We start from the raw sequence: 23,374 nt of genomic DNA, 5'->3' as shown, positions 1-23,374 counted from the left end.
AAAACACATTTATAGCAGATTTCAATTGGGTTTTATTTTGAAATTCCACATCAGATCTGCCTGAAACTTATTATGTGACATCACCAGGTAGGATACTATCAGTGGGAAGTGAAATGACTCTCTGAAAACTAGCAGTTTTCTTTTTAGACTTATGTGAACCTATGGCAAAAACACATTTATAGCCGATTTCAATTGGGTTTTATTTTGTAATTCCACATCAGATCTGCCTGAAAATTTTTATGTGACATCACCAGGCGGGACACTATCAGTGAGAAGTGAAATGGCTCACTGAAAACTAGCAGTTTTCTTTTTAGAAGTATGTGAACCAATGGCAAAAACACATTTATAGCATATTTCACTTGGGTTTTAATTTGAAATTCCACATCAGATCCCTCTGAAACTTTTATTGTGACATCACCAGGTAGGACACTATATGTGAGAAGTGAAATGACTCACTGAAAACTAGCAGTTTTCTTTTTAGAAGTATGTGAACCTATGGCAAAATCACATTTATAGCAGATTTCACTTGGGTTTTATTTTGAAATTCCACATCAGATCTGTCTGAAACTTATTTAATGACATCACCAGGTGGGACACTATCAGTGAGAAGTGGAATGACTCACTGAAAACTAGCAGTTTTTTTTTTAGACGTATGTGAATCTATGGCAAAAACACATTTATAGCAGATTTCGATTGGGTTTTATTTTGAAATTCCACATCAGATCCCTCTGAAACCTTTATTGTGACACCACAAGGTAGGATACTATCAGTGAGAAGTGAAATGACTCACTGAAAACTAGCAGTTTTCTTTTTAGACTTATGTGAACCTATGGCAAAAACACATTTATAGCAGATTTCACTTGGGTTTTATTTTGTAATTCCACATCAGATCTGCCTGAAACTTTTTATGTGACATCACCAGGTGGGACACTATCAGTGAGAAGTGAAATGACTCACTGAAAACTAGCAGTTTTCTTTTTAGAAGTATGTGAACCTATGGCAAAATCACATTTATAGCAGATTTCACTTGGGTTTTATTTTGAAATTCCACATCAGATCTGTCTGAAACTTATTTAATGACATCACCAGGTGGGACACTATCAGTGAGAAGTGAAATGACTCTCTTAAAACTAGCAGTTTTCTTTTTAGAAGTATGTGAACCTATGGCAAAAACACATTTATAGCAGATTTCAATTGGGTTTTATTTTGAAATTCCACATCAGATCCCTCCGAAACTTTTATTGTGACATCACCAGGTAGGATACTATCAGTGAGAAGTGAAATGACTCACTGAAAACTAGCAGTTATCTTTTTAGACGTATGTGAACCTATGGCAAAAACACATTTATAGCAGATTTCACTTGGGTTTTATTTTGAAATTCCACATCAGATCCCTCCGAAACTTTCATTGTGACATCACCAGGTGGGACACTATCAGTGAAAAGTGAAATGACTCTCTGAAAACTAGCAGTTATCTTTTTAGACGTATGTGAACCTATGGCAAAAACACATTTATAGCAGATTTCACTTGGGTTTTATTTTGAAATTCCACATCAGATCCCTCCGAAACTTTCATTGTGACATCACCAGGTAGGATACTATCAGTGAGAAGTGAAATGACTCACTGAAAACAAGCAGAATTTTTAGACCCATGTCAACATTATAAGTACTCCTCAATTCATGATTTGAATTGTGTTTTATTTTGAAATTTACTCAGACTTTTAAATATATACATAGATATAGATATATATTTATACGGGGGCATGTTTGTACATACATATAAATGTAATGACAGTTCTTAAACTATGTTTTTACCTTTAAAAAAATATTACTTCTTGCTGTTACCGTAATGTACGGAAGAACGCGGCACACTGTTTTTAAGAGAGGGCTCACTTGACAGCCGTTCGACGAGAGAGGGCTGGCTTGACACCAGTTGTTGTTCTTCCGGTCGCTCGGAAGTTGCCATAGCAACCTCTAGACGATCACGGCAAATGGGTTATCGTAGCGCTTGAGTTCAACTACCTACCAATTTAGCGTACTGCCGGATAATACGTTCGTGTATTTTGATTATAGGAGTCGTAAAAGCTCGACGAGGCATCTTTGGGAAACATGACGTCACTTCAACCTACGATAGACTCTGATGAAGAGACTGAGAGGGGAAAAGGAATAAATAACATTTTTGTCACCCAATCAGCAGACACCAGGTAAGTCTGTGCGTTCAGTTGCTTTTTTTGTGTGATATCATAACATATTGTAGTATATTATTGCTGAAAAAACAAATTAATGTTTAGGGAGGTTACAGAAGAGGATGGCAATTGTCCTGTTGCATCAGAGGTAAGAGTACACACAAAATATATGCATGAAATACGTTGCAGTTATCTACTTTTAAAGACCCACTAAGATGAAAATTGTGTTCTTGGTATTGTGGCATTTTTCTAATGATGGAGGACATATGAAAAAAATTAAACTTCAAATTGCATTTCTGGGTATGTATTAATTTAAATCGTGAATCGGTATCAGATAAAAAAATGCAGTCGGAAAAAGATTGTATTTATTAGGCAGAAAATACGCTGGGTGGGCCACAAGCTCCCTGTTCCACTCCATTTTGATGCGTCCATTTCTCAACAACTAGATCCACGTACGTCTTCGTTTTCCTTGTCTGAAGCGGCATCTGGATCAAACTTGCCATTTTGTTGTACCGGTAATGTTAGGTTGAGAGTGTGAGGGGCCACAGCGAGAGAGTATGTAAACAAGGGGATGATGGGAAGTGGGGGCAGGCTTACTTCATGGCAACAGTCCCACCCTCAACTCAGAGGTGAATTTCTAATGAGCTACTGTTCTACAGAAACTATGTTCTGGAAAACGACACAGGTTTTTTGGTTTCGGCTAAAAACGGCACAATAATGATTAAAATACCACTGCGAACAATTGATTTAAAATATGATGGAAGTGGGTCTTTAAGGCTAAGATACTTTTATATGAAAATATTGACAAGCTTTTTAAGCTTCTGTAGTTTATGCTTCCTTATTCAGACATCAAGAGCTGTTCTACAAGCAGGAGTGACCACTTTAAAAAAGAACATGGTCATAAGAAAAAAGGCAGAGCTGGATGAAATGGACGTGCAACTTGCACTTAAACGGCACGAGTTTAAACGTTGCATGGGGGCGTTGGCTACCAGGAGATCCGAGCTGGAAACAAAACAGCAACAGGTGAGTCAAGGGCTGGGGAGTGGGCAGCTCCTGACGTCTGACTGACATCAACAGTATGTGATTTGTTTTCGGATTTGACATTTTCACTCAGACACAAGAGAGGATGGAGAAATTTGAAAAGTTTGTTGGTGAAAATGAAGTCAAGCGCTGCAAAGCTCTACAGAAGTGTGAAGCTACACGTGAGCAGAACTTTTTAAAACAAAGAGAGATTGAAGATTTGGCAGAACAACTTAAACAGCTAAGAACCAGGTGGGAGAATAAATCAAATAATGATAAAACAAACAGTATTACAGTATTTTTGTGGTGTTTTTAAAAAAAAAGGATAATATTAATGTCACAGGAAGCAAGTTTTAAAAGAGAAAATGCAAAAGTACAAAATCTATGAGGACTATTTAATGAAAACTCTGAATTTTCTTCCTAGAGGTAAGTTCAAAGCTGATTCATGTGATCTGGCAAGTTTTAAATTGATGTAAAAATGGAACAAACTTCTCAATCTTTTGCAGTCCACCATGATGATGGGTATGAATCCCTGGTCATGCCCATTATACGGCGCCACAAGACTCTGTCCATCACCCACCAAGAGCTTCAACAACGTTTGAGCCAAATGGACACAGAAGCAGAGGAAAAAAAGCAAAAGCTGCAGCAGATGAAAGAGGAGCACAGGACTCAAAAATTGGTCTGAAATTTACCACCCCACACTTGAAGCAGTGTGTCTTCCAATCACAGGGCTTTAAAATGCATTTTAACACACAGATGGCCAACAAGGAACTGTCTGAACTGCAGAGTGAGTTAGTGACTCTTGAAGAGAAGAATAAGCAGACAGAGGCTAACTTGATGATTAAGGAAGGAGTTGTCAAAGAGAAAGTATGAATTACACACTCAAATTTAAAATTGAAGTTAAAAGAAGTAAGCAACTTCTGTGTTTTCTTGCTTTTTAGGTTGAAGAGGGTGCAAGGTTGCTTATGGCCATCGACAACCTGGCACAGCAGTGTTACCTTCCAACATATGGACTGCTAGAAAGCATGAATGTATTGTTCAAGATGGACATGATAAAGGTAGAGATGAAATGGATTTCACGTAAAATGCACGAGTAACTTTATCATTTTTTTTTTTTTAGGAGTACATTCTGGACAAGGCAGACACAGAGAGGCGAGTGAAGAAGTTAAGGGACTCAGGCACGACGCTGAGGAGTGGAGCATCTACAGCAGACAAGGGATCATTTAGAAGTATTGAGAATAAATCTAAAATGAAAAATGCAAGTACAGTCAGTCAAAAAAGCGCTGCATAAATGATGCTATCTCAGGGCAGGCTTAGTTTTTAAACATTATTTTTATATGCATTTCCTGCTAATGTATTTACTGTGACAAATACACAGCATTTAAAAAATTATTGCATCCTTTACACATGAAATAAAAATATGTAATTTCTCATAATATATTTAAACTTTTAACATCAAGACACTAAAAAAGTTGGTCAACTGTGTTTTTGTTTTTAACCCAACACAAATTTTAATGTAAGAGAAAGTGGCCTAATATGAATCCTAAATGGCTGGTGCTATGTGACTGAGAGTTAACCCATAAAGTCTAATGTAAAGGCAGATTCACATTTGTGAGGGAGGTTTTATTTTGTTTTGTAAGCACAGTAAATGTTGGACAACGGAAACAAATGGATATTGCTGTTAAAAAACACATTTCAGTGTAATTTTTTTTTCCGTTTGTACCATCTCTCCTCATCTACTGCTGTCTTTGTGTTACACATCCCTCAAATTACTGTATATTCTTTTAAAGTTTGGCTGCTTAATGCATCGGAAGCATGGGGTAACAGTAAATACAAAGTATTATTTAGGCATTTTCCAATATTTGTTTTACAGATAAAATTCATTTATGTTAATGTAATTATTATGGTTTGAGAATATTTTGCATGGACAATAAATTTAAAGACCCACTGGTGTCGTTTTCTAGGACATATTTTCTGCAGAGTAGCAGTAGTTCATTAGAAATTTGCCCCTGAATTGTGTGGGAGTGTTGGTAACCCCGCTCCCTCTTCCCAATACCCGTTATACAGAGCTATCTGTTCACACGTTCTCCCACTAGCTTACAGCCCATCACACCCCAACTAACATTACCGGTGTAACAAAAATGGGGAGCGATATTGTAGCTTTCCAGCTGTAGGGTTTTGAACCAGAAAACAGCTCGGACCAGGAAAATGAAGACATACGTGGATCTAGTAGTCTACAAGTGGATGAATAACAATGAAGCGATGCATCGAGTTTGTAGCTTGCTGTAGTAGCTTCTACGTCATATCTACAACTTTTTTCCTCTCGGGAATGTAATCTTGAGCTTAATTTTTTACATATGTCCGCCATGATCAGAGAAAAACCACGAGAACATGTTAAAAACATGATTTTCACTAGAGTGGGTCTTTTAAAGAAGTCGGACAGTTGTGAAGTCTAACATCTAAGGTTGTCAATTAGACTTACACAAGGAAAGGGAAAAGCATCAAACAACACAAGTAATTATAACTGTTTCAATTTATCTAAAATAATTCCACCAAAGCCAATTTGACTTAAACTTTTTTAACAACAATTAAAGTAAATGTTTTATTTTAAAACATTACATAAAAATTTCAGAATTCTTGTGTCGTATCAAACAAATAATAAAAGACTAAATTATTGTCAACGTTTTTTTTTAAAACATATTTACTGTTTAGTGTTTAGGTGGTTTCTCCTCCAAGCTCGGGTCCTCTACCAGAGGCCTGGGAGCTTGTTCCTAGCACTGCGCTTTTCTGGACTGAGAGGTCTGAGGTCTTTGTAGGGATCTGTTGTAGCCACTCCTCCAGCTTGGGGGTTACTGCCCCGAGTGCTCCAATTACCACAGGCACCATGTCACCTTCACTTTCCAGGCTTTCTCCAGTTCTTCTCTGAGTCCCTGGTATTTCTCCAGTTTCTCATGTTCCTTCTTCCTGATGTTCCCATCGCTTGGCACTGCCACATCCACCACAACAGCTTTCCTCTGTTCTTTATCCACCACTACAATGTCTGGTTGGTTCACCATTACCATCCTATCAGTCTGGATCTGGAAGTCCCACAGAATCTTTGTCCTCTCATTCTCTACCACCTTCGGAGGTGTTTCCCATTTTGACCTTGGGGTTTCAAGTCCATATTCTGCACACATGTTTCTGTATATTATTCCAGCCACTTGATTGTGGTGCTCCATGTATGCTTTCCCTGCCAGAATCTTACACCCTGCAGTTATGTGCTGGATTGTTTCAGATGCCTCTTTGCACAGCCTACACCTTGGGTCTTGTCTGGTGTGGTAGATCTGAGCCTCTATGGCTCTGGTGCTCAGGGCTTGTTCCTGACCTGCCAGGATGAGCGCTTCACTGCTGTCCTGTAGGCCAGCCCTTTCTAGCCATTGATAGGACTTCTTGATATCAGCCACTTCAGTTATGGTCCGGTGGTACATCCCATGCAGGGGTTTGTCCTCCCATGAGGATCTGTCCTCCATTGCCTGAGACATTCACTGAGCACACTGTCAGTTGGGGGCTTGAGCTTGATGTATTCATGCATCTTGGATTTATTGACATAAACATTAGTAAACACATAGTCTATAGAAAAGAGGGTGCCCATGTCAGGATTTAAAATTGTGCACTGGCCTTTTAAAAAACCCCTCCACGTGCGTTTTCTCCAAATATCCGGTTTGTTGAAACAGGAACTAAAAAAAAAGCCAAAACAAAACCCATGCTCTGAAACAGCGATGACGCAGCTTTTCCTCTGCTGTAATTACGTGGTTATTTTTCCACACTTTGATGTTAAGGAAATTCGAATATTTGTCAAGTGACTGGTCAGCCCCCGACGGAAGGTTGCGCTATATCTGAACAGATGGCTGCCGTCTGTCTGGTTTCATGCAAAGAAGACATATCTACGCTCGTATCCGCTGAAAATGCGCACCCCAAACAGAAAGTAGGTGATTTCCCTCTGGCTTATATTGTGTAACAATTCCAGGAGTTTCCAAAAAATTTGTACTCAAGTTGGAGTGATGTTACTTCCCCATGCTAATACCTAAGTACAGTAGCGATAATTAAAACTGAAATAAACATGTGTGTCAGTAAATCATTAAAAAGTGTCGTAAACACATTTGATGTATGCTCTACTGTAAAACCTTTGTTTTAAAGCAAAAAAGTTCAAGTTTGAGTTATTACAGATATTTTTTTTAAACAACAAAACAATTAATCTTTCCTTGTTAACTACCAGGGGATAGATGATGGTATGGGTCTATTTTTCTCTCTCTAGGGACCCTAGTAGGGGTAGTGGTATTTTTAACCTTCTTTCCCCCATTATTGAAAATTTAACCCCATGTCTCTGTTATTTTAGAGATTTTCTGTCATTATTACTTGGCCATGCAATTGCACTGCTTTGCAGAATATATAAAGACCACGTTTGACTTTATTTAGTTGCGGGGATGCTTAGGTTTTATAGTCTGCATTGGCAACAACGTATTGGCAGAAATGTAAAGAATATATATTTTATGAAATTATTTATAGGCGTCATTTTTTAAATTAATATTATTGTGCATCCCTATGGAAAAAAAAACAATAAAAGGAAGTGTTTTTTCCATTGTAAATCATTTGTTAAAAATAAGGATGGTGCAGTAAAGCTACTTTTTATTTATTTATTTATTTATTTTCTTTTTAATCAAAAGGTCACTTTTAAATATGTCTGTTATATTAAAACTTCCCTTCTGATCAGGATTTAGATGGGGAGTTTTTCGGCGTTCGTAAAATACTCGGCGATGGGAACTGCTTCTACAGAGCCTTCTGCTTTGCCTACCTGGAGTCAATCTTTCACATTCCCAGAGCTCTGGAGAGGTACCAAAACAACTGCATATTAGTCAAGCTGTAGAACCAGAACACAGCTGAAGGAGTCTGATCTTTGGATGCACTGACAGGTTCAAACAGAAGATAATCCAGAGCGGACAAGTTTTGGCTGTTGCAGGATTTGAAGAAAGTTCTTTCATCCACCATCTTGATACTGTACGTAAACACGCACATCTCCTATATTATTTACATGTTTATGGTCTCAAGAGTACAGAGAAAAATTAGGCATTAAGATGTCATTTAAAATGGCCACAATTTCCGTACACAGCATTCTGGAAAAAATAAAATATATATTCAGCAAGTTGAAAATGTGTGTACTTCAGTAATAATATGAATTCATATCTTCAAATTCAATTCAAAAACCTAAAGACTCAATCCAATGAAAATGGTGTTTTTAACATGTTTTTGTGGCATTTTTCTGATAATGGAAGAATATTCAAAGAAAATTTCGCTAAAATTTCATTTATAAAAATATTTCTTTATTCAAATCATTTAAAATCAGGAGTATATTTAAAAAAGTGCAGTTTGAAATTGGTTAGGTTAAAAATATGCTGGGTGAGCCACAAGCTCCCTGCTCCGCTCCATTCACTTGATGATTACTAGATCCAAGACCGTCTTTGTTTTCCTCGTCTGAGCTGGCATCTGCCTCAATACTGAACGGCGGGATAGCTCCTATATTGTTCGCCATTTTTGTGACACCGTTATTGTTAGGTTGGGGGTGTGAGGGGCTCAAAGCTAGAGGGAGAGCATGTAAACTGATAGTTCAGTTTTGGGTGGTGGGAAAGGGGTCAGGGTTGCTCCGTGCAAACAGTCGTGGCCAGTTGAAGTAAATTTCTTATGAACTACTGCTGCTCTGCAGAACATATGTCCTGGAAATCATCAGTTTAAATAAAAATTGTTAGCTAAAAACAACATAATCATACTTAAAAGACCACTGGTAACGCTTTTTAAAAACTGCTGTAAAGATGATTGGGGTGGGACTAAAACTACTGCCTGTTGTGTTCATGATATTTAATCCTAATGGGTTGGGATCAAACTGTAGTTTGACTTTATGCCTGGCCTGTCTTGTTTGGATTTTTCTGTCAACATGTCATTAGCATTTCCATTATTCATTAGAGCCGTTAAAGGGGAGGCCAACACTATGAGGAATGACACCCAAACCAGTTTAGATAGCTGCTTTCGACTGAAAACTATTTTTACAATATCATTAAATAACGTTCCAGTTTTACTTCCCACGTATTCCGACCTTTGCGTGTTCTGAAGTGTCCAACTGAGGAATAATAGCTTCCAGTTACTTGAACAACCAGTTCAGGGCAACGAAAAGGTTTAATGAATCTTTGTTCTTTCCTGCTGAAGGTTGTAAATGTTGTGGAGGAATGCCAGGCCGATGAGCAAGAAAGCACGCTACTCAAGCTTTTCAACGACAGCGCAGTCTCGGACGGTGTCGTTCAGTATCTGCGGCTTCTTACATCAGCGCATTTGCAAAACTTTGCAGACTTCTTCTGCAACTTTGTCGAAGCTCCTGACCTACAAGTCTACTGTCGTCAGGTTGGTAACAACCCAGCTAACCATTTTCAAGCAGACATTAAAGGAATAATTAGGGTGTATGCTCTCTGTTCACACAGGAAGTGGAGGTTATGGCAATGGAGTGTGACCATGTGGACATCTTAGCCTTGTCTCAAGCTTTGGATGTTGGTCTTCACATAGTCTCTTTGGAAGGTGAACAGCAGCAGCTGGTGCACTACATCATTCCAGAGGGAGCACAACCATCTCTGCATCTTCTCTACCAGTCGTCACACTATAACATTCTTTACCAACGGCCTGAACTTAAAAACACCAGTCCACTATCCCCAAACTAATCATCTCAGGAATTTGAACAATGGAAAACATGTTCCATACATTTTAAACATTTTTTAGACTAAGAATAGAAATCAGTTGTATTCAGACTATTTTTATTTTGTCTTCTGAAAGTCAACAATTGCAAATTACAAGAAATGATAAAATAAGTATGAATTTCTAACATTTCAAGAAACTTTCTAAGCAAAGCCAGAGTGAAAGTTTAACTGGAGCTTATTTCCAGCACTTTTTTTTAAAACGAACCTGCTGTCAGTATCACACAAAATAAGCAATTTTGATGAAACTTGGGTTGTGTCTGATTCCTTTACTACTTAGTGTGCTATATAGTCCATTCACCAGTTAGTATAGCTGTTCTAATCTACAATTCCAAAATTCAATGCCTTGGAAATTTCCCCAAAGTCTCTACAACCAACCAGTGTGCATTGATGCTCACTAGATTGGCAAAAAAAATTTTTCATTTCAAAAAAACGTTTAATTTATGTTTTTTTAACCATCCAAGTTTTCATCATCAGATTCTGGAAAAAGGTTGAGGATTTTGTCCAAATGCTTTAAAATTCAGGGCACTAGATAGTACTGCACTATATATTTTAGTAATTATTAAATAGGAAGGAAATTTGGACATGGTCATAATTCATACAAGAAAAATGTTAAACCATGTTAAAAGTGGTGTTATTTTATAAAAAAAATCCGAATTTTCTTTTTCTTTATATAAGGGCCCTGCCTCTGCTGGACTCTCGCGGTAATGCACCATAAAGTGAAAATGATAACTTTGATTTGGAGATTACATTTTTTTTATTGTGTTCAAGGTAAACAGCTAACTTCATGTAAAAAAAATGTTACAGATGAAAGCCGTCCTGTAAAGGAAATATAAACACTAAAAAAAAAGACAAAAAAACGATTAAAATGTATAACTTGCCATCCCAAATGCAACTGGACTTATATTAATTACAGTTTTAGTAGGACTTTTTTTTTTTCGAAGCGTAAAGACACAAACTTGTTATTCCGAGTCATTGCTTTCCTTTTCCTCGTCTCTGTTTGCACGGCTGTGAAAAACCTCTCTTTGCTTTCTGGTTTTTCTTCTCATTTGAAACCCTCGTTAAGGCACTTTCCATGGTCGCGTGGGGCATGTGGGCGAGGGGGAGCTTGCCCATTTGAGTTGGGTACTTGGTCTTCATCGCATGCTTGAATATGGGCTGGGAGATCAGATGCTTTAAATGCCTTTTCATCCCTTTTACCTTCTTTTGCTGTTCCCTCTCTTCATCTTCATCTTTTGCTCCACCTGTGGACAGTTTTCTCGTCAGCATTTAAACCTTTAATTAAATGTTAACTGAGAGTTCATGTGAGCTGCACGTGTAACAGGTATGTGCGTCTTACCAAGCAGGAGATCATCATCCAGGTCCACCTCCAGAGCCTCTGCTGCCTGTTTGAACCAGGAATCATGATGCTTTTCTCTACTATTATAGAACTCGATCTTTTCTATTTTTCTGGCCAGGTTTACTCTCTCCTGTGGAGTCACACATTCAAAAAAAAGAGCATGACTCAGAGCCACACATTGCTGCATCAAAGTGTTTTGACTGAGGATCTTACCTTAATGGCCTCTAAGCATTTGGTCTCAATGGGGAACATTGGACTTTCCTCGTCTTTTTCAAGGGTTTTGTAAATTTTTTTCAAGTTTATCATGTCGTCCGGGCCAACTAACAGCAAACTCAGACCCTCTTTGGTTGCTCTTGCTGTTCTGCCGCTCCGATGGACGTAAGTCTCTGATGTTCTTGGAACCTGTCGGGAGAAGATTTGACTTTTCTGTAACTGCTTCATTATTTGAAGATATAACTAGATGATTCTCGAATTTAAACTGCTATTTGATGGCTTTGATTTTTAACAGGTTTAAAAAAAACATTCCTTACATGATCCATTAGGAAGAGGTTTTCAAAAGTACCTGGTAGTGAATAACGTGTTGCACATCTGGGATGTCCAGGCCTCTTGCTGCCACATCAGTAGTTAGCAGGACCCCACTGTGACCAATTGGAAAGGTAAACACTTCAGTGTCAGTTTAATAAATCAAAATGAATGTTCTTATTATTTAATGGTTTTATTTGTAAGTAAAATACATATTTTTGATTTAACAGAACGGTTAAAAAACATTTATACATAATTATGTGTAAACATATTGGACTTGAGACATCATGCCTGATCTAGGCTGAACCAAACTCAAAGAAATAATCCCATAAACTCAAAAGGTGTCACCATTTTTAACAGATCTTTTCTTAAATAAAATCTCTACTTCAGGTTTAACAGATTAAACAGACAAAAAATAAGGGTAAATTTGTCAAATAGGTATCATTTCAATGTCTTTGTCTGCATTTCCGATAAAACTTTTTCTATGCCGTTTACGATGTATGCATTTGGTAGCACCTAAATAAACTATGAACTATTTGACACCTAACATTTTGCCAACAATTTTTTAATTTTTCTGTCATCCACAGAGTCACTGTAGTTTTTAATCAAACCTGGAGGTAAACTTACACTCTGCAACGTTCCTTTTATCTTTACGTTTTAATTTCTTAAATTTAAGTCTGAAAATACAGAAAAAGACCCACACTGGTTGGTCCATAAAAAACACGATTATATGATCCATTTCTCAATGATATTGTTTAGTATACTGTATACATATGAGATCAAACTGTTAAACTAATGACAGAGGGAAATAACAGAGGGCTTTTGATTGGGGGTAAATAAATTCTACTATCCTCACCTTTCTCTTTCTGCAAACCTCTCCAGGTTTTTCAGGCGCTGTTTCTGGTGCATGTTGGCATGTAGAGGCAGTGGATTGCATTCTAGGATAACCAGCAAAGAATTCAATCTTTTGATGCAATCAATACTGTTGGCAAAAACCATGGTGCGGCCAGGATACTGGAGCAGGAAGTAATATAGGTAGAAGTCCTTCTCATCCTTCTGACAGTGGATCTGTGTCTCGGTCAGGGTCTCCACAGTTGCCTCTTTCCGGGTGAGGTCGATGACTTTAGGCTTGGACTTAATTCCTACTTTTTCGATGAGAATGTCCAGTTTGCTCCTCTTCTCCAAGTTCTTCTTCTTCTGAAGGAGGCGGCTGGGCAGGCTGTGCGTCAGCGTCAGAGTGGCAGAGAACACAAAAGTCTGCCGTTTGGGGTTGAAGTGTGTGGTGTTGAGCATCTCCAGCAGGCTCTCCAGCTCGGCAAAGTGTCCTCTTTCCACCATGCGATCAGCTTCATCGATCACCAAACACCTGGATCGGGAAGAAAAACGCAAAAGTGTCAAACAAAACGGGTCGGTCCCCAAAGCAGCAGAATCCGTAATGGAATCCGTAATAGGTAGATTCTGCTGCGATTTCAGGAATAAGAGGTCGTTGGTTCCATTGAGCCTCCAATACCAGCATTTTTTGGGGTCAGAAACCTATAACTGAACAACATAGTAGAGCTGAATGTAGACATTTTAACGTGCTGGACCATCATTTGTAAGCTAGAAAATGCAGCTTATAAGGAAGTGTGAAACTCATTATGTGGAAAATGTAGACAAAGGTGTTTTAGTTTGTAACCAATGCAGCTCTTACTGACCTAAATGTACGGTAATGACTTGATGACCAATCATTTATTTAAATGACAACAATTTAGATTTTGACAGACTGAAAGGAGATCAATATCAGTGCGTTTGAATGGTGACAAACCGGAGGTGTCTGAGGTTAAGCAGATGAGGATGCTTCTCCTTAATCAAGTCCCACAAACGTCCAGGGGTGGCAATAATGATCTCTGGGCAGCGTTTCAGCATCCTCTTCTGTTTCTGCTGGGCCATTCCCCCCACCAAAATGGCTGTCTTGATGTCTGGAACATGGAAAAAGCAGCTCATGGAGACGTATTCCAGCAGATGCAACGATCAGCAGAGATCTCCTTCCCATTTGTTCAGAAATTCTTTGCAAATGGGCTGTGTTTGACTGTTACAACTCACACAACATTGATGTAAACACTTTTTTTTGCTTCATTAGATATGTTATTCTGAGCTGAATGCGGTCACATGCTTCCTTGAATGGAGACTCACCAGTGAATTTTGTGACGGCATCAATGTGGTGTTTGACCTGAACAGCCAGCTCTCTGGTGGGAGTCAGGACCATTCCCAGGAGGGGCCGAGACCGGCCACCAGCAAGTTGTTCTTCCACACAGCGCTCGGCATTTTTGACCGTGCAGACACTTCCTGTTTTCTCATCTTGATCCTCGCTGCCATCTTCAGCTGAGCTGTCCTCCTCATCTGAAGCCTCCACACTCCCCTCCTGGTTCCCCACAGCTGTGGACTCATCTTCTGATTTTGCAGACTCCTCCACTGATGGTAAATATAAACTCACCACCTTTGGGGGAGTTTTGTCGATGTTGTCATGAAGACTTTGTTCTGTGCCGCGCTTCCATTCTAAGATGGCGTGGATCATAGGAATACCAAAAGCTAACGTCTTTCCACTTCCTGCAACGACACCCAAACTTCACGTGAGAACATGTGGAAACAAAGGGGCAAAAATCAAGACTTAAAAAAAAAAAAAAGTATTTTAGCTCACCAGTCTCAGCTGCACCCAGGACATCCATATGATCTCTGATGGCTGGGGGTAAAGCTAAAGCTTGAATGGGAGTCGGTGACTCAAATCCCAGGCTGCTGAGAGCCTTCAGCACAGAAGAGGGAACGAACAAGTCCTTCCACGCACTCACATCAGATTGTTTGTCATCATCAGAGCCACAGAGTGCAGCAGAGGTCCAGTTCTTTGTCTGCTTTTTGATGGGTTTTGTCTTATTTTGACCTTTATTCAAACCTTTTGTTTCAGATGGAGAATCCAGCTTTGGCTGCTCCTCCGTGACGGGATCTTTCTCTGAATGATTCTTCAGTTTCTTTTTCCTTATTTTTTCTCTTTTTGGGGGGTGTTCTTGTTCACAGAGGTCCTCACTGATCTCATCCTTCCCCGCCTCTTTATCAACAGCCTTGTCTTCTCCTATTGCATCCCCACTTTCCGATCCCACAGATTCCTTTGGAGCCACCTTTTTCCCCTTCTTTTTCTTCTTTGCTTTCTTCTTAGCTGGCTCAGCAGGAGTCTCTCCAGCTTCGTCTTCCTCCGCGACTTTTCTTTTCTTAGCCACCTTCTTCTCTCGTTGAAGTTGCTTCGCTGCAGCTTTCTCGCTGTCTATCAATCGATAATCCCTCAGCTCTTCAAAACACACCAGACCCTCCAAACCCTGCTCCGAGAACACACTGGGATCTATTTCGACCGCTTTCCATGTTCCTTTAGCGCGGATGCTCCGGGTCTTTAACCTAAACGAGCTGTTTTTGTTTTGAGCTTCCACTTTCTTTGTCTTCATTTTTCTCACTTTTTCTACAGTTTTAATACATGTGAATTATCTTTGATGCTAAAGGTGAAGACGAGTGAACCTGTGAGATCTGACACGAGACGTTTCCGTTAGCCTTTACGTTTGACGATGAGCGCAACTGATTGTTTACAACTTACTGCTAATGCATTGAACAGGCTTTTTATATTATTAACAAGGAATACAATGGTACGTTACCCGGATTCGATGGAGCTTTATGAAGTATCAAAATACACGCACAACCGTTAACAACCATGCAGTTCACGAGGGCGCAGCCATGACAGTGCTGATCACATGTTTTGTAAAAACTTTATTTAAACACAGGATGCGTACAAGCCCGAAAAGAAGGGTGAGAACGATGATTGTATGTGGAAGAGAGCATCTCATTTATGTCCAAATGTATTCTCTGCTATATAAACAAGAAAACATTTAACAAAGCAAAACCTGCTAAAATGCTTTAGTTTTTCACATTTTAATGCAATCTTTTTGTTCAACCCATGGGATAAAAGCTTAAAGTCTGCACTTCAATGGCATCTGAGTTGTTTAACTTAAAAGTCACTGTGGTAATGTACAGAAACTAAATTAGAAAAAACGTGTCTGTCCAAATATTTATGGTCCTGACTGTAGTTCGTGGTTGCTGATACGACTCATTTTGAACAATCCGATTCACTGAACTAAAATCAATCCAGGTTTTAATCTTTAAGCCGAAATATATCTGGGTACTAAACAGTGTAGGTGAAGTTTTCCAGATTCCTTGTATTTGTTTGTGTTGTCCGCTGTGATGGTACTTTGTTGTTTTTACGTTATTGTAAAATGAACCCACAGGGCCTCAATCCAGATGGGATTTTCCAATATTGATACAATCCATTTATTTAATTTTGAAAGGATTTTATAATGGTTTAGGTTAATTTGATTAACAACTTGCCTCAGGCAGACTGATCTGGCTGGAGAATACAAATCAATTAATCGACTAAACTGATAAATCGTTACGCCCCTATTTGTAAGTGACACTACAAAACAACAAAATTGACCTGGATTTGCAGGTCAATTACAGAAAACATGTAAAGAATTCAGATGTTTTTTGGAACTGAAGGGGCCAAACTCATCTCTTGATAAACAGCCCCACATCATAATACTCCTTCCACTTAACGTGACACTTGACTTAATGCAACCAGGAAGGTGATCTTCTACTGACAACTGCCAATACCTGTCTTAACAATAATGTTTGCAGATGAAGAAATCATATACATCACTTGAGAGAAATCATCTCTCAAGGGAACAACATTCGTATCATAATATTTAAGTAGATTTCTTTTTATATTAATATTTTTTTATTGTTTTGTTTTTATTTTAAGAGGATAACATCTATGTATCAATGTAAAACATAATTCTGTCCACAAATATTTACATGAGATCTGATTTTTACCCTTCAGAAATACCATTTAGTTGAAACTGCTTTAATAGTAAGTGAATAGACAATTCTTAATCATTATTGTATTCATTTCTATATAATTCATGCATATAATAGTATTTAGCAGAAGTACACTAAAAAAAAAAGATCTGTGGTAGATTCAACCACTAAAACACCTTTAAAACTCATATTTCGCTTTTTAAATTGAAAAAATTCATTGAATCAAAACAAAAAACTCTTTATTCCTTTATAAGTTAAAAAAGTTCATAAGTCATTAGTTGTACTAATCAGTAAGTTGTTTATTGACTACACACTAGAAAAGCAACTGATGGTAAACTCTGGAAAACATTTATTATTATTTTTTTTTTAACTAATTTTGCATGATTACATTTTTAATAGTTATCAAAGCACCAGTTGTAACAAAGCAAAGCATGATTAAATAAAATTGATTAAATACAAAGACAAGAATCAAAGTAAATATTTGTTTAAGGCTTGACTGGAGGATTTTACAGAACAGGCCTTCGGAATTTCAAACAGAAAGCAGAAGTAAAACGTCATTCATAGCTACAGCAGAGCTCAAACAGCAACAGAGACAACATTACTAGTTTTTGGTGGGGTTTATCACTCTACCCATAAACAGCAGAGCGTTTGTTTCCTCGTGGTAAATAAAGAAGAAGAACGGCCTGTTGATAGTAAATCTCCTTGGAAGGGCATATGGTATAATGCCGGTTGCAGTGGCAGCTGCAGCAGTTGTCCCAACTTCATCAACTTCAATTACAGCTTTGTGCAGCACCTGGGATAATTCAGGGAAAATGGGAGAGTTTTTTTTTTTTTTTTAATATGTCAGATAATCCTCCTGGAGGAGCAAAAAAAATGTAAACTAACCTCTGAAACCCTGAGGGCTTGAGCCTTGCTAAGCCTTGTCAGATTGGCGAAATCAGTGAAAAGTGAGCTCATGCCCATTTCTGGCAGGATGTTGTGCAAAGAGTAGGCCCGCTCCATCTTGAACTTTGGCATGTTGACTTCAAGTTTCCTAAAAAACAGAATTGACATGGTGAACTACATATATTTTTTGGGGTCAAAAAATGAAAAATTGACATGAAGAAGTAAAAAAGCAGGCAGAGACACAAACATTGGTTCCAGATTTCTGATCCAACTCAGGAACCTCTGGGCCGTGATCTCATTATCAATTGTAGTGTAGTCTGTTTTTTTGTTGGGGAGCAGGATCAGCATGGAAACACCCTCCTTATACGGTAACTTGAGGACTCTAGCTCCTAGAGGTTCATCCTCCATTGTGTAGAATTTATCCTCTACAAACATCATAGGAACTTGTACAATATTGTAGTTGTCAATATGGAATGGTGCATTTTCAGTAAAATTAGGATTAAAAGGTATCTGCCAAACTCCTGTGAAGAAGAACAGACTGTTAGCTTCCATGTTTCACTCTCCAACAGATCAATGAAGGGATTTAACCCACCCTGGAAGAAAATAGTGTTGATCAGCAGGAGTTTAGTCATTGCATTTAAAGTGGAAATCATTTCTGGAACCTTGTCTGCAGTCTTCTGTCTAACATAGTCATTGATGGTTTTGATACTGTCCTTTGTGTTTCCAAAGTTTAAAACATTGATGTCCGCTTGAAAAAAATTCTTCAAATTGTCTTGAAATGTCTTCTCGACTTCAAAGCGCTGTCGGATAAACAGAGCCATGCTTTGCTCCAGCTGCAGAGAGCCGTTGCGTGAGATGTTTTCTTGAAGGTCTTGGAAAAGTCTTGGGATAAGCTGCGGCTGGTCGACCATCTCAAACTGCTCCAGGTTGCATACCTTGAGGATCTCCTGGTGTGTGATGCCGTCACTAGCCATTAGGAGAGCAGCAAAACTTGTAGAAACACTCAACGGTGAAAAGAAGATGTTCTTGTCATGATAGTTGGCAATTTTTCTGTAAAGGTTCATAGCAAAGTCCATGTTTTTGTAGGAAAGATCCAGGATGGTGGCATTTGGCAATAGAGATTGATGCACAGGAACAATGAAGCACATGCAGGTTAGTGCAAAAACAACAAGCATTTTAATCCCATTGAAGACCATGACTCCTCTTCAGAATTGTCTGGAATAACAACCTGAAACATACAAATACATTGTAATTAAAAACAACAAACTATTTTAACAGATTTTGTTAATGAATGAAAAAGTATTGGATTGTTTCATTGAGATTCAAATATCCTTCCTATCCTCAAATTGTCATACGAACCTCTCAGCTTGAGTCAAATGTTGTCTGAAAACTACATCTATTATTTGGTGAAACAAAGTGCAAGTATGCTTTAACGGTTATCCATTAACCACAGGTACAACCCCTCAACTCTGTTCTCTTACACTTTTTTAAGTGCACAGAAATAGCCATCATTTTTTCAGGATTTGGTATATTTACTTTAGCTGTTGCCACCTCTATTTTTTATGTTTTTGGTTACAAGAAAGCACAGTAGCAGATACAGGCAAACAACATCACTGTTTATTTCGGGTACTTTTGCTATCCAGCTTTAAGCATGGTTGAGTTGTTGCTGGTACAGTTGGTTCACCAGGTACAGTCCTATCAAAACTAAATTTTTCTAAAGGATCTGAGACTAAAATTTTGCAATTTTAGAAAACTGTAATCTAAACGCCTGATATTAGTGCTGAAACCCTCTTTTTTAATTGGAATGTGGTTCTTATTAAATTAATGAAACTAAATTGTTAATTTTCATCATAAATGGATCATAATCAAACCTACAAGAAATAAAGGCTTGTATGATTTCAGTTAAAGTAATGAGTCGAATGTATGTTTTTATTTTCAGTTTCTTAAAAGTAACAAATTGAACACTTTAATGATCATATTTTTTTAAAGGAAAATGTTATCTTAAGACATTAGTGGTTTAATATATTTTAAGTTGTAATAAATAATCAACAGTGAGTTCAAAGTTCTTGTAACTTTAATGTATTTTCTGATTTTATTTAATTAATTGAAGAATTAGACTCTGCTTTACACAGCCCCAAGAGCTTCATAGGATAATTGAGGAATTGTCACTAAATGTGAATCTATGTTGTGTGGCCCTGTGGCGGACTACAGACCTGTCCAGGGTGTACCGCGCCTTCACCCAACAGCAGCTTGGACAGGCTCCAGCAAAGGAATCTAGCGGGTTTGGAAAACGAATGGATCAAGAATTTATGCTGAATTAAACCCAATAACTAGGGGGAAGAGTGGCTGATTTGGAATGTTACTGCCACTCTAGAGGATAAGAAAAATACTTCCAGCAAGACTTCTTCATGCTAAAATGTATCAGTAATAGTTTCATTTGGAAAGATCGACATGACAAATTTTATTAGTAAATCAGGTTAGCTTAAGTTTGAGGCCACACTGGATTTATTTTGAATTTGACACCTAAAATCAAGAATAACTGATGTAATCAAGTCTTTAGCTGTAGATGCAGAAAGACTGTTTTCAAACTCAGAACTTAAGGCTTATTTGATTACTTTTAATATACTGTGGTACTTTTAAATGTTTTGACAGCTACATACTTTGAGATGATTCAGTATGCAAGATTCAAGATAGTGTTGAGCACTGAATTATAAATGCATACGATGAAATATTAAAATTACCAGTGTTTAATGCTGCAATTTAAGAAAAAAAATGCAAGCCCTCCTAAAGATTTTAAATTGAGATTTTACAAGTTTAGGTTGATAAAAAAAAAAAAAACCAAAAAAAAAAAATTGCAAATTATGGCAGGTATGTTTTCCTCAGTTTAAACCGCAAGAGTTCTGCAGTCTGAATGTGACAGGGCATTTTACCAGATGTTTGTATCAAGACCTTCTGGAAGATCACATTAAAAAGTTGACCCTTAACTGCATTGTGAGGCAACTCATTTTACATTAAATGGGATACAATAATTAGGACAAAATACATTGAAATATTGGACTTCCTGGTTTGTTTAAAAAAATAAATAAATCTATATTTAAATATGGCTAAGATAAAAATTTTCCCCTTACAGTTATTAAAAAAAAGCACATCTTTTTGGGCAATTCATTTTTGGTTAAAAACCTCAATTTTCAGACCTTTATGCACAACTATACTACCAAAATAAAAAATAACTTTAACACTAGCTAGGCACTTGCAATAACGTTAGAAACTGATGTGTAAATGACCATTTGTCTTCATTAAAAAAAAAAGATATATATAAAAAATAAGCAGACCAGGAATCTTAGTATGGATTAAATCTTTAATATCAAAATTGGCACATTAGATGACTTCCAAAGGAGCAGGTGCACATAATCCACCATCTTCCATCCTTTAAATTAGGGTGAGAAAATGATAAGTCCTTCCAGGTCAGAGTTAACGCCATCTACAGAACCAGATTTAAGCAGCAACGGTGGTGATTGCTAGTTCCTAGATGGATCGATGACTCTGCCCACAAACAGTAGAGCTTCAGTTTCCTCGTGGTATATGAAGAAAAAGAATGGCCTGTTTATAATAAAGCTCATCGACGAGTATCTAGTGACTTCAACCGCTGTGGCAGCAGCAGCAGTTGTACCAACTTCATCAACCTCAATCACGGCTTTGTGAAGAACCTGCAGTTTCACAGAACATTCAGCAAAGCAGCTTCAAATAAAAATACTAGAAAAAGATGAAGATTGAAACTAACCTCTGACACCATGAGGTCTTCATCCTTTGAGAGCTTTGTCAGATTTGCTAAATTAGTGAACAGAGAAGTCAGACCCATATCTGGCAGGATGTTGTGCAGTAAATAATCTTGCTCCATGTGGAATCTTGGCATTCTGACTTCCAGTTTTCTGTAATTATACAACATCGACTTAATTAGGAAGCTTGTTTTGCATTTGATCAGCATTTAAAAAAAAACTTTCACAAAAGTCAAAGATAATGTGGAACATCTTAACAGTAAATATGCATTTAGTAAACCCAGCCAGAGAGACAAGCGTCTGATTTTTTGATGTGTACAACCTTTTTTCCAGATTACTTGTCCAGTTCAGGAACATGGTAGCATTGATCTCATCAGCAATCTTGTTATAATCTGCATTTTCATTGGGAAGCAAGATCAGCATGGAAACACCCTCCTTATACGGTAACTTGAGGACTCTAGCTCCTAGAGGTTCATCCTCCACCATGTAGAATTTATCCTCTACAAACATCATGGGAACTTGAACAGTATTGTAGTTGTCAATATGGAATGTTGCATTTTCAGTAAAATTAGGATTAAAAGGTATCTGCCAAACTCCTGTGAAGAAGAACAGACTGTTAGCTTCAAAGTTTCACTCTCCAACAGATTAATGAAGGGATTTAACCCACCCTGGAAGAAAATAGTGTTGATCAGCAGGAGTTTAGTCATTGCATTTAAAGTGGAAATCATTTCTGGAACCTTGTCTGCAGTCTTCTGTCTAACATAGTCATTGATGGTTTTGATACTGTCCTTTGTGTTTCCAAAGTCTAAAACATTGATGTCCGCTTGAAAAAAATTCTTCAAATTGTCTTGAAATGTCCTCTCGACTTCAAAGCGCTGTCGGATAAACAGAGCCATGCTTTGCTCCAGCTGCAGAGAGCCGTTGCGTGAGATGTTTTCTTGAAGGTCTTGGAAAAGTCTTGGGATAAGCTGCGGCTGGTCGACCATCTCAAACTGCTCCAGGTTGCATACCTTGAGGATCTCCTGGTGTGTGATGCCGTCACTAGCCATTAGGAGAGCAGCAAAACTTGTAGAAACACTCAACGGTGAAAAGATGATGTTCTTGTCATGATAGTTGGCAATTTTTCTGTAAAGGTTCATAGCAAAGTCCATGTTTTTGTAGGAAAGATCCAGGATGGTGGCATTTGGCAGTAGAGATTGATGCACAGGAACAATGAAGCAGATGCAGGTTAGTGCAAAAACAACAAGCATTTTAATCCCATTGAAGACCATGACTCTTCAGAATTGTCTGGAAAAGAAAAAATTATTTCAAAAGTGTGAATATATATAAAGTTAATTTGAAAATTAGTTGAGACATAGTTACAAATTCTAAGCCATGTTTTGTCCTCCAAAATAAACCTATTCTTGTTTATTCAACTGTCACACATACCTCTCAGCTTGAGTCAGATGTTCCCTGAAAACTCCAAAGATTATTTGGTGAAACAAAGTGCAAGTGGCTCCAGAGGTTATACATTAACTGAAAGGAACAAAGTTAAAGAATTTGTTTTAGATTCTCATTTTTTGTGTTGATACTTGTAGATCTAGCTCAAAAAGAACCTAACCATGGCTCCTTTTTCACCTGGTTCTTCAGTGTAGTTAGATGTGCAACAGCTGTTTACTGCGCATGTGCTTCCTGTTAATTGTTCACACCTGTTTTTACCTTCACATCTGCAGTCAATTTATCACCTTTCTCGGTTCTTAAGTGTGTACGCCCAGTAATATTGTTCTAATTAATCACACCATTTTGGGATTTTTATCAATTTTTTCACAATTTTAAGTTTGTGCAGATGAAATTTTCTCATACCTCTTGATTGTAACACATTTTTTCTTCTAATAATTTATCAAACTAAGGTTTCTGTCTGTTGCTGGATCCCTGCACTTGTTTTTGCTGCTATCAGTCACTGCACATAGTTTTCTTTTAAACACTGTGCCACAACACTCTTTCTACATGTTT

General features: G+C 37.8%; 4 protein-coding genes across 9 annotated transcripts; 2 read left to right on the top strand and 2 right to left on the bottom strand.

Annotated features, from left to right (window-relative positions):
- Nucleotides 1-1,958: 1,958 nt before the first annotated feature.
- Nucleotides 1,959-5,153, top strand: ccdc197 (coiled-coil domain containing 197). Of its 2 annotated transcripts, XM_004066699.5 has the most exons (9): nt 1,959-2,204; nt 2,292-2,334; nt 3,033-3,209; nt 3,301-3,458; nt 3,550-3,632; nt 3,713-3,885; nt 3,963-4,073; nt 4,148-4,264; nt 4,327-5,153. In XM_004066699.5, the coding sequence occupies exons 1-9, from the start codon at nt 2,110-2,112 to the stop codon at nt 4,495-4,497; spliced, it is 1,128 nt and encodes a 375-aa protein (XP_004066747.1). In that variant the 5' UTR covers nt 1,959-2,109; the 3' UTR covers nt 4,498-5,153. The 2 variants fall into 2 exon arrangements, with proteins under 2 accessions (XP_004066747.1, XP_011483176.1); XM_011484874.4 differs by lacking the exon at nt 3,550-3,632 and having other exon boundaries at nt 3,301-3,388.
- A 1,737-nt stretch (nt 5,154-6,890) lies between these two features.
- On the top strand, nt 6,891-10,871 carry LOC101170908 (ubiquitin thioesterase OTUB2). Its single transcript, XM_004066584.5, has 5 exons — nt 6,891-7,170; nt 7,957-8,075; nt 8,156-8,240; nt 9,441-9,632; nt 9,710-10,871. Exons 1-5 carry the CDS (start codon nt 7,090-7,092, stop codon nt 9,941-9,943), a joined length of 711 nt encoding a protein of 236 aa, XP_004066632.1. The 5' UTR covers nt 6,891-7,089; the 3' UTR covers nt 9,944-10,871.
- On the bottom strand, nt 10,020-15,649 carry ddx24 (DEAD (Asp-Glu-Ala-Asp) box helicase 24). Of its 2 annotated transcripts, XM_011484847.3 has the most exons (9): nt 15,509-15,649; nt 14,515-15,383; nt 14,010-14,423; nt 13,642-13,795; nt 12,694-13,203; nt 11,878-11,953; nt 11,529-11,717; nt 11,316-11,445; nt 10,020-11,220 (listed from the first exon to the last, which is right to left on the bottom strand). In XM_011484847.3, the coding sequence occupies exons 2-9, from the start codon at nt 15,302-15,304 to the stop codon at nt 10,949-10,951; spliced, it is 2,535 nt and encodes an 844-aa protein (XP_011483149.1). In that variant the 5' UTR covers nt 15,305-15,383; nt 15,509-15,649; the 3' UTR covers nt 10,020-10,948. The 2 variants fall into 2 exon arrangements, with proteins under 2 accessions (XP_011483149.1, XP_078796393.1); XM_078940267.1 differs by having other exon boundaries at nt 14,515-15,613.
- A 1,350-nt stretch (nt 15,650-16,999) lies between these two features.
- serpina10b (serpin peptidase inhibitor, clade A (alpha-1 antiproteinase, antitrypsin), member 10b) lies at nt 17,000-23,075 on the bottom strand. 4 transcript variants are annotated; one of them, XM_011490368.4, is made up of 5 exons: nt 22,811-22,962; nt 18,199-18,821; nt 17,854-18,127; nt 17,607-17,754; nt 17,000-17,514 (listed from the first exon to the last, which is right to left on the bottom strand). In XM_011490368.4, exons 2-5 carry the CDS (start codon nt 18,800-18,802, stop codon nt 17,323-17,325), a joined length of 1,218 nt encoding a protein of 405 aa, XP_011488670.1. In that variant the 5' UTR covers nt 18,803-18,821; nt 22,811-22,962; the 3' UTR covers nt 17,000-17,322. The 4 variants fall into 4 exon arrangements, with proteins under 4 accessions (XP_011488670.1, XP_004082346.1, XP_078796397.1 ...); XM_004082298.5 differs by lacking the exon at nt 22,811-22,962 and adding an exon at nt 18,966-19,079 and having other exon boundaries at nt 18,199-18,834; XM_078940271.1 differs by lacking the exon at nt 22,811-22,962 and adding an exon at nt 18,966-19,017.
- Between the last annotated feature and the right edge of the window lie 299 nt (nt 23,076-23,374).

The sequence above is a fragment of the Oryzias latipes genome, chromosome 22 (assembly GCF_053564925.1).
Source record: "Oryzias latipes strain Hd-rR chromosome 22, Olatipes_Hd-rR_3.1".
In the NCBI taxonomy this organism is placed as follows: Eukaryota; Metazoa; Chordata; class Actinopteri; order Beloniformes; family Adrianichthyidae; genus Oryzias; species Oryzias latipes.
This window is presented reverse-complemented; position numbering and strand designations above follow the sequence as displayed.